Source organism: Stegodyphus dumicola, chromosome 4 (genome assembly GCF_044657685.1).
Source record: "Stegodyphus dumicola isolate Sdum_Otavi_A_Nest chromosome 4, ASM4465768v1".
Lineage (NCBI taxonomy): Eukaryota > Metazoa > Arthropoda > Arachnida > Araneae > Eresidae > Stegodyphus > Stegodyphus dumicola.
Window position 1 is genome coordinate 146620945 of NC_140771.1, and position 14003 is coordinate 146634947.

At 34.2% G+C, this 14003-nt stretch overlaps 1 protein-coding gene across 2 annotated transcripts in view; it reads right to left on the minus strand.

The window, feature by feature from the left end:
• Window positions 1-12052, minus strand: part of LOC118188827 (pituitary homeobox x-like) — a 131855-nt gene extending 119803 nt beyond the window's left edge. For both annotated transcript variants that reach the window (XM_035359344.2, XM_085815592.1), the window contains exon 1: window positions 11680-12052. In XM_035359344.2, coding sequence (XP_035215235.1) covers window positions 11680-11920 — 241 coding nt within the window. In that variant the 5' untranslated portion in view covers window positions 11921-12052. The remainder of the gene's footprint in view (window positions 1-11679) is intronic.
• Between the last annotated feature and the right edge of the window lie 1951 nt (window positions 12053-14003).

The following is a 14003-nucleotide window of genomic DNA, read 5'->3' on the forward strand; positions in this document are numbered from 1 at the left end:
ACAATCTCTACTATATGGAATTGAAAATTATACCCGATAGCTCCCAACACAATGAAGCCAGGCGTTTGTGCGGTATGACGCTGGATAATGCTATGGGGACAGACATTCCCCTCTGTAACATCTGACGCGTAGTCTTCCATCATTATACTCCAGACTGTAGCGAAATTCATCGGATAAAACAACTTGTTGCCACAGGTCACGCCACGCACTCTGCAGTCGTGTCCATTGAAGTCGGAAACGTCTGTGATTCAACAACAGGGGAATCCTGCGTAGAGGAAGCCTTGCAGGCTGTTCATGCGGCAGGAGACAACAACGAACCGTGGACCTAGACAATACAACACCTGTAGCCGTGCTCCTTCGGTGTGCCAACACACGATAGGACACTGTAGGATCCATCACAGTTAAGTGGATAAGGAGTCTGTCGTCCTATACCGTTGTGCTATTGCGTCCCCCCACTGATAGGATCACTTGTTTAGTTCTCCTCTGTCAATTTCTCGTAAAAACGCCTCGCTGTCATAGCATTACGCTGCTTGCGGGCTGGGATTGCTAGATACTAAAGCCCACCCTCATGTATGCCGACGATGCGACCTCGTTTGCACTCCCCTGGTTGCTGGTATAGCACCCTCCGCTGTTGACGAGGCATATATTCGATGTTTACTGCAGACAGAGGACGATAAACAGTTTTCATTGCAAATTTACAGTCCTTTACATACGGCGGGGGGTGATTGTTACTTCCTTGAAGTTAGAGAGGATGGATCACTGGAACCGACCTTTGGCGAGAGGAGACCCGGGATTCAATCTGGACCTTCTGAGAGATGGTGCAACTGCCAGGGAAGTGAAGCGCTACCTTATAGCCTCACCTGCCATCATCCAACATCGGCCTCCTCGTGGCCCTTGCCGGTAACCAGGTTCGCCTGGGCTGATGATGTTGAACAACCAACCCTGTGGATTGGCTAGGTAGAATTTCCGGAACCGAACATTTATGGAAAGATACCCTGGGTACTATCCAGACAATTGGCTAGACTTTTGCCTATACAGCTTCGACCTCTGGGGTAAATAATCAGTCTTCACAGGACTAGAGCCATCCTATATTCGGTGGTTCGTTCAGGCTTGGCAGGGACCATATGGTACTGTCTTGTCTGCCTCTTGGTTGTGGGGGCGTTTCATGGTTGATATCGAAGGCTGTCCGAGAAGAAATGGGCTTCCCTTAGTTAATACAGAGGGACGGCGATGTCAACCTTGTGACTTTTGGAACTTGTAACTGTTGTCGGCGGAAGAACTACGTACTCGACAGTTTTGACGTAACTATGACTCCACCACTGACTTTGAGATTTACTTTTAGCGTGTCAAGTGATTAAATCCCTCTGGATTGATCGAGGGGCCGGCGCCCCCATAGATCGCCTCTAGTGGTTGGTTTAGATGTAAGGGAGACCTTACTACCGCGTAAGGGAGTCTACCAGAGCTGGGAGCCCCACCCACTGGTGTACAGTTCTTTATATACATGTAAGAAACGGCAGATTCTCATTCCATGCACGCGCAATCGCTTTGTAATTCTAATCATTTGCACGTCTTATCTCACTTTACATTTCCTATAAGTTTGGTTCAGTTTGCATAATTACTTCATGGTTCTGCAATTTTCAAAATCATTAGTGTATGTATAGATAAGAAAAGGTAATCTAATGAGAAAAATGCTTTCACCAGTTAAATTGGATTAAATATACAAAATGATAAAAAATGTCAACCTCATCAAAGTAAGCTAGTAATGTTTGCTGATTTAATGTATAAACTAGAAGACATAAAATATTAATTTTATTATTAATGTCTATTCTCAAGAAGAAATGTAAGACGTGGGTGAAGAACACAAACACATTTAGCTAAACATTACATTTGGCAATGTCCATTACCTTCAATTTTAGAGCAGAGTATTTACCAGGATTTACAACAAAATTCCAGGGAATGATTTATTCTACAATATAAAGTATGTGCCTGCGTTTCAGCAAGTAATGAAATATATTATTGAACACGAAGCACGATGATTATAAATAATTAATCAAATTCCCTGAGGGAATTAGTAAGTGTTTAAAAGCATGTAATGCTAACAACATGTCCTATCTACATTTGTAAACAGCAAGAGAAAATTACATTAAGTCTTCTTTCCATCTGTATATGTTGAATAAGTTTTCCTTCCTTACTCTATTATTTTATTACTTTGTACGCTTAAAAAAAAACCTGTGGTTCCCGTTGACGAGGTGAACCAAATTTCTAGTAGAGCGCGGTAAGCCAATGTTAATGCTCTCGTGTTGCATACGCTGAGCGGATAGATGATCCAATTGTTTTGGCAATTTCAGCACAGGATTCAAAATTGTCTTCCCATAATGTTCTTCACTAAACGGAAAGGGAGTTCGATAGATAGATTACTAATGTCTGTTAATGTCTATTAATGTTGGTGGACAAATTCTTGAACCACTCTTCAACCGACTCAGTAGGAGTGCTTTTTCTTTCGCCATTTATTATATGGCATAAGATTCCAAGCCGCAGTTTAAAGTTATGCAAAAAAAAAAAAAAAAAAAAAGCGCAGTTTAAATGTAAGTAAGTTTCCTTGGAAATATGCTATTTCTTTTGAATTTTCGATTAACGTGAAGCCATTCACTCTAATATTGGATGCAAGACACTCAATGAAAAATTTTAGCAAAATGGCTTCCACTTCACGAAATTTTCCATCTTGAACGCATTATTTCTTAGAAGCAAATTGTTACAAATTTCTGCTCCTTCTTCAGTTTTTTTTTTTTTTTTTTTTTTTTTTTTTTTATCACACTACCAGTTTTAGCGTTGTCACAAGAATATCCAGTTTCTTTGCTAATTCACCTTTCATCACATCAAAACTCTCCCCAAATTCTTTTAAGATTTCAAGTTTATCTTTTAACGAACGTACCTTTCGCTTTCGTGACGTTTTGTATCAGTTAATTTCCTCCACGTATTTTAGTTAATACAGCGTTCTGTTCAGAAGAAAAATACGTATCCAATTGAATCTCAATCTGGTTCCCGCAACTACCTGGTTTTCAACTACTCTACCAGGCTGTGATGTCTCGTACCTTTATTTCCTTCTCCTATCCCAAATTCTGGGAAAAGTACTTGGACTGTGAAATGTAAAACCAATGCAGTACGTCAAGCAACTGCGACGTAAAACAAAGTTAGGTGACTTATAAAAGAAATATTTTATTATTAAAATAAACAGCACTGAATCTGGACCAAGATGAAAAGATGTATAAATGTAAAATACGAATCAACAAGAAACTTATAAAAGGTACTATACTGTATTTATAATATTCCCATCTCGGGGTTCAAATGGCAAATCTAGTAAAATAAAAGGAAATACGCGACTAAATACGATATTTGCCAAGACGGCATATGATAGAAAATATGCCTTCCGTATACAAGTTTCCATCATCCCCTAGTAGGAAAAAAATAATAAATGGTCTTTATGGGGGGGGAATGAGAGATTTATAGAAGACACAGATTGAAATTTTTTTTAAGTTTCAATCTAACTACCAAAAGTAAGAAATAAAATTCAAATTATGTTATTTTTTGCTGCTCATCTGGTGTTCGGTCGTTCTTTCACACGAGAATAAACCTTATGAAATATAACAAATAGATCACAGAGTGCGCCTATCTGGGGGCAAAGATCTTTGTCAGGCATCTGTTGGCAATAGAATCTATTGACGTCTATAGAATCTTGATATAATCTATTTAACTATCTGCTACTGAACTATTTAATTGTTTAACTGTTCAACTATCTCTTTGATATGATCTGTTTAAGAATATCGATGGAATCTATTTGCCTTCAATTAGGGATGGAGTGACGTTTTAACCATGTTTATCCCAGCTTTGACCAAAATAGTCAAGGGACGAAGAACTCGAATGTCTCATATCATTGTATTACCAACAGTTTCTTAAAAATTCTTCCTTTGTTTGATCTGCAGATTTTGCTTGCCTCCTTCACCGCAGACACTACAATCACGAGAATCATTCATTACCTTAACCGCAATTCGAAAAGAAGCTATTTTCTGTTTTGTTTCTTTTCTCAACACACGAAGAAGATAATGTTATAACTGTTGATTCAGATTCAGTCAGAAATGAGTTCTAGTTTTAATGGAGCTGATCGAAAGTATATTAAGCTCATCCAAGTTGTTAAAGAGAATATAGAATTAGATTGTTTGCCCTGAATGTAAATTACTTTTCCTGTCAATAGCATTTGTTAAAAATAAATACGTCGTCTTACAGTGAAAAGTCAATAACTGGGGCATTAAGCTGAACTTTAATTAATTTGCTTAAACAATTACACAATAAGAAAATTTCCACAAAGCGGAAGAACTAATGAAATTTAAAAGGTCGTAATTTGCTGAAAGAATAATGAGTGTGGATCAAATTTTATTACCAATATCACTTCTTCAATCTTACGTCAATAAAACTGTGTAGAATGTTCGCTTATTGTGTTTTGAATAAACTGAGGTAATTTTCTAATAAAACAAGCATATTGTGAACTGTAAGTGAAAAGGAGCGCTCTTCTAAAAAGAGCGGAGCGTTAAGAATGCGGTTGATATTCTATATATAATTTTAAATATGAAGCTTAAATTAAATCATAACAACATCAGCTATCAAAATGTAATTATAACTTTAAACAATAACATTTTCTAATTTCTCTGCTATTAAGTGAATTTCAATTAAATGGAATTAAGTCGTCATAAAAGCAATTAGACTCATTAGTTCTATTTTATATTTAAATATATGACTTAATTAAATTAGTCTTAATTAAATTTAAAAAATGAATGCTAATTAATGCATGGCATAATTAAATTAACCAGAAGGAGTAATCTAATTATAGATGTTTCCAGTTTACCTGAAATTAGGCCACTTCATTTGAAGACAAATAATAAAATTCAAATTCAGCCCATTTGGAAGCTTAAGAAATGATCTAATTGTAGTAAAAATAATAGCATTTCTTCTTCGAAACTGTTCTTTTAAATTAAATCTCAAATTATAGTTCCATAACCTCGAAGATTTAAAAATTGCCCGTGATATTCAGGAAGTATTGAATAACATAAGCGAAAACGTAGCTGTAAAAACTGTGAGGTTCTATAGTTTTTGACTATTTCCGTAACTGTTTCTTTAATCCATGAAATTTCGGTAGACCTGGATTACGTCATCACTTAGTAATATGTTGAATACATCCCTAATGCATTTCCACTGAATGAAAATTTCTTTACTTTAGTTCAATCGGAAAATATATCTAGTTTTAAAAGCTGCACAATACATAACTATGCTGATTGAATTTACTTCTTTTTTAGATTAAAACCATATTTTTACTTTAGTGCAATATATCGTATACTACTAAAGTAATGCTAGACTAAAGTTAATCTGTACTACATTCATTTTGCCAATACAATAGATTTATATGCATTCTAAGCACATATACTAATCTAGTAAATACTAATATAGTATATACTAAGTATATACTACTAATAAATACAATATAAAGTATATACAACTAAAAATATACTAGATTAAACAAGTGTGCATTAGGTCTAGTTTTTCTACAAGCATACGTCAAGAAGTTACTCAACAAATACCCGTAGAGGGATTTAAATCCTTGAACTTCTCAAAAAAATCAGAGGCAAGAATTCCTTTAAGTTCTCTTACAGAACGTCCCATTAGAGTATAAAATTATATTCCAGAAAATTCCTTTTAGAGCTGGCTCAAGGAGAAGATGAAGAAAAAACAACTTCTTATTTTAGTTCTCAAATCAGCCGAAGAAACTGCAGCGTCCCAAGTCAAATAGTCCGGAAGTAGTGAAATGTCAACCTCAAGACCCTCACCCTGGCTTTCATTTATCCGAGAGCGCAGCGTCGCAATTCCACCTGCTTGTATAACTGTAATTGAAATATTCGAATCCGCTAGTCTCAATTCGCAGTCCACATGCATAATGCAGAGGTAAAAGCAGTTCATAGTGAGGGTTGGACCCCCGAGGCCCAGAGAAGCTATCTCTGTCAATAGGAGAGGATGTCCTCACCGAAGCCGCTGGGGCCACGTTTCCATTAGGCAGATCTCGTGGATTCAGAGAGGATTAAGGGCATAATGAAGAGTCTGCGGACGAATACCACCACACCTGAGGCGACCAGGAGGGTTGAATTAAATAGGGAGATTCTATTTGGGCAACGCATTGAGAGAGTTTGGACTGAAATAGTTATGAAGGGATGGCTAAGGTATGAATGTGGATAGAAAGCATTAATATTATTCAAGGCACGTTTAAACCGTGCTTAACAAATTAATAAAACATTATGAAATATAGAGTACTTTTAAACTCAAATCTAATAATAATTTTATTTAATTAGAATCCATATTATTTAGATATGCCAGAATCCATATTGTTTAGATATTCTTAATAAACAACATAAAATATAAAGAATACACGAATAAATTTTTAGACTGAAATACTTCATCTGGCCCATGATAATATCTTCAGTTTTCTGGAAGGCCTTTACATATTAAAAAAAATTAAAACTTAAGAACTTTGAATCAAACAGCATATGATTAAAAAATACTTTCATTTTTTATTTAATTTCGCACTCTATAGTAATAAAGAAGGGAACTCATATACTCTCATATCAAGTTTTATAGCCTAGAATTTAATACATTTGTACCTAGTTACGGTAAAAACAAGTTGTAAAAATGTTCTTATCACACGCTATTCGTTATGTTAATGTTGATCTGAAAACATAATTTCTAATTTTAACGTCATCACTCGTTAACTTATAATGATTGCATAAAAGGTAGATTTCAGAAACAAACAAAATATTGTTAGACGAAAAAAGAAGTTTAATACGTAGCTACACACTATCACTTAACATTTATTGCTTATATTGTTAAAATATGTTAAATATAGTAAACACAGTTTTTATTCGCATTTTTGAATTCATAAATCAATCTTGGATTTATTTTATGTCTAGAGAATGAAAAGGAATACCGAATAAAAATCAAAACTTTAAACAATTGTTATTGTTTGCGAATCAAAAAAAATTAAGCACATTTTCATAGTTTCTCTTTGTATTTCTTAAATTTGCTCTTAAAATGTATAGTTCTGAAGCAGCTTGTGATATCCTTACACATGACGGCACGAGGCCTGATGGCACATGGCATAAGGCACATGATGGTTTAGTCAAGAATACGCGAAGAAATTTTCAGTAATGGTGGAAAACCATGAAGTTTTATAATAAATGCTGATAAATAAAGAAAAATATTCAGAAAGTCTTACTCAAAAAAAATTTTTTTAATGCGAGGATATCTATTATGACTGTTACCGGCCGAAATGTTTATAAAAATAAGATAGTCGGTTGTAACTAGCCTAGCAGACACCTAGTCGTACTGCTCAATTCTTTACGCATCGCAATAAGCCAACAAAGAACATTCTAACGGCATGAACTATATTCTTTCTGATATAGTCAGCTTTCTCGATTACGAAAAATTACCTGAATCAAGAATAAATGACAAGAATACATTTATGCGTAATGTATTTATCAACAACTCATATAGTCATGAACTTAATCCAAAACATAGCCTAATAACTATTAATAACTATTAATAACTATTAATGAAGACAACTTTTCGAAGATTTAACAACATACTCAGCTGGACTACTAGTTACGTTCGAGTTAAATTCATACTATATTTACAACACATAAAAGTTACGCTTGTTTCATCATTTTGATGCCTTTTAAAAGTATTATACATAATATTCATGCGAAATTTACTTTGCTTTTACCCTCTTCGTTTCCAAAATTTCACTGTACTTTTCATTAATGAATAGTGCTCGTAGGAACGCCAAATAATCACTACACCATCAATGAGCCATTTAGGTATTATTTTTTGCAGCTGATAAATGGCTCTTCACACAGTATTCGCAGCAATATTAGTAGATTCTTCTCTCACGCCAAGCACTTCCAAAGAATTGACGAGTCTATCAGCTGAGGACAGAATGATACTGTTACTCTGCTAAGAGGTAAGCCGACCAGAAGTAGTACAACTTCAGACGAGGGAATGTTTTGTCAAAAGAAGTTATGAAACTTTCGTTACTGTTGCATAATTTAGATACCAAACATCTCACTATTGAAGAAAAAGGAATAAATATTTTCTCAGCGGCTATCTAGAAATCTTAGACTAAACTCATAGCTATTATCAACTAGCGCAGACACTGAAAATGCAGTTGAATCGTCTTAGACAACAAGTTATCTCCAAGAGTGATAATAAGCATCCATGTTGTAAAGATTCAATAGATGATTGTATTAAAGATGCTGTTCAATGAATGTTCGGAGAAAAATATGTTCGAAAAATTAACAACTTTTCCTTGTCAAGTAATATAGTTTCTCTAAAATTAAGAATGTGTCTGATGATATCAATTTTACAGTAACTGAGGAAATAAGAAATAGCCCATTTATCGATACATCGACCCTTGCGATTTTTCTTTTTATTGCACAGTGAAAACTTCGATATATTTCGACTTTTCGTCACAGAGAGATATTACAGGGTAGGATAGTTTTAATGACAATAATGATTATTTTTATGAAAAAGTTATTAGCTGGAACAGCTGCTTTAGGTTTTGTACAGATTAGGAAAGTCTATAGCAGAATGCTGTACAGGTTTGCAAAGGCAGGTAAATGTTAGGCACCCCGTGTATTTTGGAGTCATTGCTACATTCATGCACAAAATCTAGCGCTTACTCGAGTCATTGAAGAAAGTATTCAACGAGCGTGATTAAGTTCAGTACAATAAATTTCGGTCTATTCAGAGCATTATATGAAGAGATGAATAGCTGATATACTATACTGTGTTAGCAAAAAGAAGTATAGCAGTTGTAGAGATGCAGTTTTTCTATGATCGAAAAGTTAAATTATTTGGAAATAATATTTAGAAAAAAATCCTACTGAAATAGTTTAAACATTTTACAGTTTCTTATCCAAAAATAGGTTTTAACTTAAATGCGAATTCAAAGAGAAACATAATAACCTACTTAAAATATTCCATAGTTCATTCAAACATTAATTTCTGGATCATTCTATGGGAGAGCAAATTATTGAGCTTTCAACTAACTCATTTTCTCTTTCAAGGCCATCTTTACAAAAAGGCATTATTTCTTTCTGGATTTCAATAACACAAGAGATGAAGAAATAAATGAAAATTATTAAAATGTTTAGTATCATATACAAATTCGGAAGTTATGTAAAGGGTTTCTCATCTTAAATGTGCACTAAAAACAATTATCCTAACACATTTGATGTTACTTCCGGTTAAAAAAAGGCTCAACCCTCTCCAAATTTGAGCATCAATTCAACATTGACTAATTAAAGTTGTTGTTTTAATTTATTATAATTGTCATTTATTTTTATTTTTAATGTTTAGGTAAGCAATATGATTCTGTATTTATCAGTTTGCATTGAAGTGTAAGGGTTATAAGCTTTTTCTTCCAAATTAAGTCTTAACTTTAATTTTAGTATAAATGAAATTATAAATTAATTCCTTTTAAACTTAAAGATTTAGAATTTTAAGACAGAATAGCACTATTTTAAGAACGCTTAGAACTTTTAGTAAGGCCTAGGTTTAATCAACAGCCGATAAATTAATCAATTAATTCATTTTCTCATTTTCTTTATACTAAAGCTGATATTTAATCTAACTACATATAATATTATGCTTTGATTTAAAAATATATATTTTCATATTGTTCATTTGAAATAAATAGTGTAATGATTAATATTTGTTTGACTACATTTTCTTGACCTTATCCATTGCAGTTTAATAATTCTATGGTATTAAAATAATACAATAGTAGGATATATTGATGAAATACTGATGAAGATGAGAGCAGAAACGGTTAGGTAATTAAAATATCTTATCTTATTTAAGATGTGTGCGAAAGGGAAAAGTAGTGGAAACCGCTATTACAAAGCATCATTGTTTGCTTAAAATCCTTCCAAAATCGTCTAGTATTTCTATCGTTTTTTGAGCTTCCATGTTTATGGCTACCTATTTTCATTCCTTTTCAATTACTTACATTAATTTTTCTTCATAGTTATCATGTTGATCTTATTGTATGTTTAACTGGATTAACTGGTAAAATTCTTTTAGTATAATTCTGGTAGTTCGGTCCGAGGTTCGAATCCCGCGAACGGGCTGGCTGCATGGGCGTTTTCGTGGTTTTCCCCATGTGTAACGTGTATACACATGAACTGGTTCTAAGGGAAACTGGAAGTTTCCCTTAGAAAGTCCTCCACGAAGGCACCCCTCCCCTTAGGCAGATAGCCCTCGTGTGCTTTGCCATAATTAAATACACCAAACACCTTTTAGTATAATTTGCAAAGTCATTATGAAAAAATGTTTAAATATAATATTCATATATTAAATTTCATAAAGGAGTTCTATTCTTTACAGTCATAATTTTCTTGTAAACAAGTCTAACTACGCGCTAAGAATGCTACAATGAACGAAGACCAGCAGCTTCTGCTGGAAACATGATAGTTAGAACTGAAGTATAATTTTTCTGCTAAAGACAGTTGAGAAGGTATTTTAAAAAGAAAGTAGTTTGACAGAAATTAAATTATAATTAGTAGGATATTTTAATTTATGTATGCTTTAAGAAGAAAAAAAAAGTGAAATGATTTATTATTAATTTTTTTTCAAAGTTTCGAGGAAAACATTTTTATTCAATTAAATATGTAGTCAGAATCTAATTTAAATTATTTAATTATATTTATATTGTAAAAAATGGAAAATTTGCTAATTTGATTATTTCAAAGTAAATGAGGTATATATGTCTACATGGAGGACTCAAAATAAATTGGAATTAAAAATTAAAATTAAAATTGGAATTAAAATTAGCATTAAAAACTGCGCTATGTCGCGCATTTTATTAATCAGTAATTTAATGTTTTAAATTCGAATAATTATCCTCATAATTTCGAAGCAGTCTCAAATTTAGGTGGGAATCTCAGAAAAGTCTAAATATAACTCAGTGAAACAAAGCTCAATGTGAAAATTTTTCAAATAAAAACTGTATTCATAGTTTGCTTAAAACGCAAGGTAGAATATCTTTCAGAAAAACAGACCACGAATAAATTGAGAAAGCTGACAATGTAAGTTGGCACGTTTACATTCCCCTTTTGGTATTATGTTTCATACTTATGTGCCAAGTATTATGTTTGAAACGCATTTTAACATAAAAAACATTGGAAGAAAATCGTCTTGGAATTTTTACCCCTTTAATATTAACAATTGCCATCTCAATATATTTACAGTTTACTAAGTTTTACTCCAAAAATTAGGGTATTAAATAGGAAATCACTTTTTTTATTATATATATTGCTCAGGAATCTGACACGAAACTCTTGCAGTACAGATGTTGAAATTCTAAGAATTTCATGACAAACAATATGATGGCTAAACAAAGTATTTTAATAATGCAGTTAGTCCAACGCGTCAAAGAACTTTACAGCAACGTAGTTTAAAGACAGTATCTCTGTTGTTCTACAAAATAAATTTAAAGAAAGTAATAATAAATCAAATTTTTCTGTTCGAAATTCTCTGAAAGAAACTTTTCTGTCCTAAGTGTCGGACAAGATCAGACAAACTCACCTCTTTTCTTATGGTCACTTCCCGTCGAAGGTGGCTGTCCGTGCATGCTCATAGCGTTGTTGTCCAACCTGTGATGTGTCATCGCATGCAAGGAGGAACATACAGTGAGTGGCTGTGCGGGGACGGGCACAGGCCCAACTAGGGAGCCCATGTGTGAAGTCATAGCCGCCTCGTGGTGCGGCTGTTGCTGGAGGCCTCCTACCAAGTCCTGAAGACACAGAGAGTCGTTTAAAGGGTCCATCGAGAGTCCGAGCGTCCACCCTTGCCGTGAGCAAACCCGCACGCGAGACCATTGGCCGTTGTTTACAGAGATCGGCAGCGACACTTCCGCTGCGAACACATCTCCACCCTCCCACCATCCTGCCGGAAGAGCGCTCCGCCTCCTCGCGTCTCCCCTCTGGTCTCTCCAATTGGCGAAGGATTTGGAGCGGTGGGTCCCCGCCCAGCGATGCGACGCCACCAACCTCCAACCGGAGGCTCTGCTTTTGCTTCATTTATTTACTTTTTTTTTCCCCCCTTCATACCATTACGTTCCGGAGTACACGGGGCAGAAAGCGAATTAGCGAAAAGCCGCATAAAAGGAAAAGTCGAGAAAAATTATTGCAAATAAGTTTAATTTATACGTTCGCTCTGAGAGAAGCTTTTGTGACTATTTTGTTCACTTTTTTTTTTTTTTTTTTTTGATTTTTATTCTATTTTATCTTGCTCTCCGAAGCGTTCAGAATGCGGAGATGTAACTGCGTTTAAATTAGGCGAATAAAGTTAGAGAACAGGGTTCTGAGAGGGGGCGGAAGTATTTGGTTGGAAGGTTATGGCCCAGCTTCGTTATGGTGCCCGCTCATGAAACACATGAAATCTCCCTTGGAGTTAATAACAGAGCGATCTTCCACTTTGAGAACTAAGTTGAACCGTATGCCCGGTGCCTGCAATTAAAAACATCGTAATAGAACAAAAGATATTCAGGAGCTGCTGGAATCATTGCAATTTTAAATCGTACTTTTTGGAAGTGAGATAACAGAGGTTTACAATTCATTGTATAGTCCCTACCCTTTTTGTAACAAGCGAGTCTTTGTTACTACTTTATTAGAAAATAATCATCCAAACAATCTAGATCGGTATGTTTGAAAGGGTTGAAACATCAGCTACTTTGGGAAAATTCTATTATCCTGAAGCCTTTACTCTAGTAAAAGCTTGTTTTTTTTTTTTTTTTTTTTTTTTTTTTTTATATGCTCTAGTTGTATTTTTTTTATAATAAATTAATCAATAACATTTCAGCTTTTCAGCTTCAGTGGTACTCAATTCACAAGCGACTCTAGGTTATCAATGATTTATATTTCATAGCATAATATTTTCAATTCAAAATTTTTACTAGAGTTGAACATGCTGCTTTTTTAACCCGTCAGCAATCAATATTTTTCACACTGTTAATTTTCTCAAGAGAAAAACACTAATAGAAGCTAATAGATTATACATTTATTTGTAATAATCTGACATTTTTTGTTCCCTATCATGTAATGAAAATTTCTAACAGTTCTCCGGACATTTTCAGCCATTGAATTTGCTCCAAAATGTAGCCCTAAAAGAGTGAAAGGACAAACTTTTTACAGGTTCAGATGTTCTCTTAATTTTCCTCCTTTCTAAAGTTTAACTCTGTTTGCCAGTCAGAAATGTATCTTAGCTTTTGAACTGTAAGAGACAGATGATAGATTATTTATTTTTTCTTGTTACTACTGAATTCAGGACAATACTAGTGGGTGGGGAGAGAGTATCGTTAAATGAAAATTTTATGAAGAATCTTGGATATCACATTAGCTACAACAGAGCAAAAAAAAAATTGCTAGAGATTTTTTGTTTATTAAAGAGACCAAACTACAAACATTTCCAAATTTGATACCAGGTTATTATAATAAAAGATAATTTGATCATGGTTCAACCATCGTTAAGTTGTAGAGATAGCCTTGAAAATTATTGCGTGCGCAATAAAGAAGCTTATTTTCCCAGAAACTTATACAGTACTCTGTACCGTCTATTAAACTCACTGGTTAACAAACTCAGCCGTTTATTACGTTCAAATTTTCAGGAACCAAACAAATACATATTAATAAATAGAAAAACTGCCGTTCATTAAACTCATCTCCGCTGCTTATTTAGCTCAAATTGGCCAAAAAGACTGATTCTTCAGTGCCAGTTTGGTTTGGTTTGGTTTATTTAATTTTGGCAAAGCACACTAGGGCTATCTGCCTAAGGGGTGGAATGCCCTCGTGGAGGACTTTCTAAGGGAAACTGACTCGTATACACGTTACACATGGGGAAAACCACGAAAA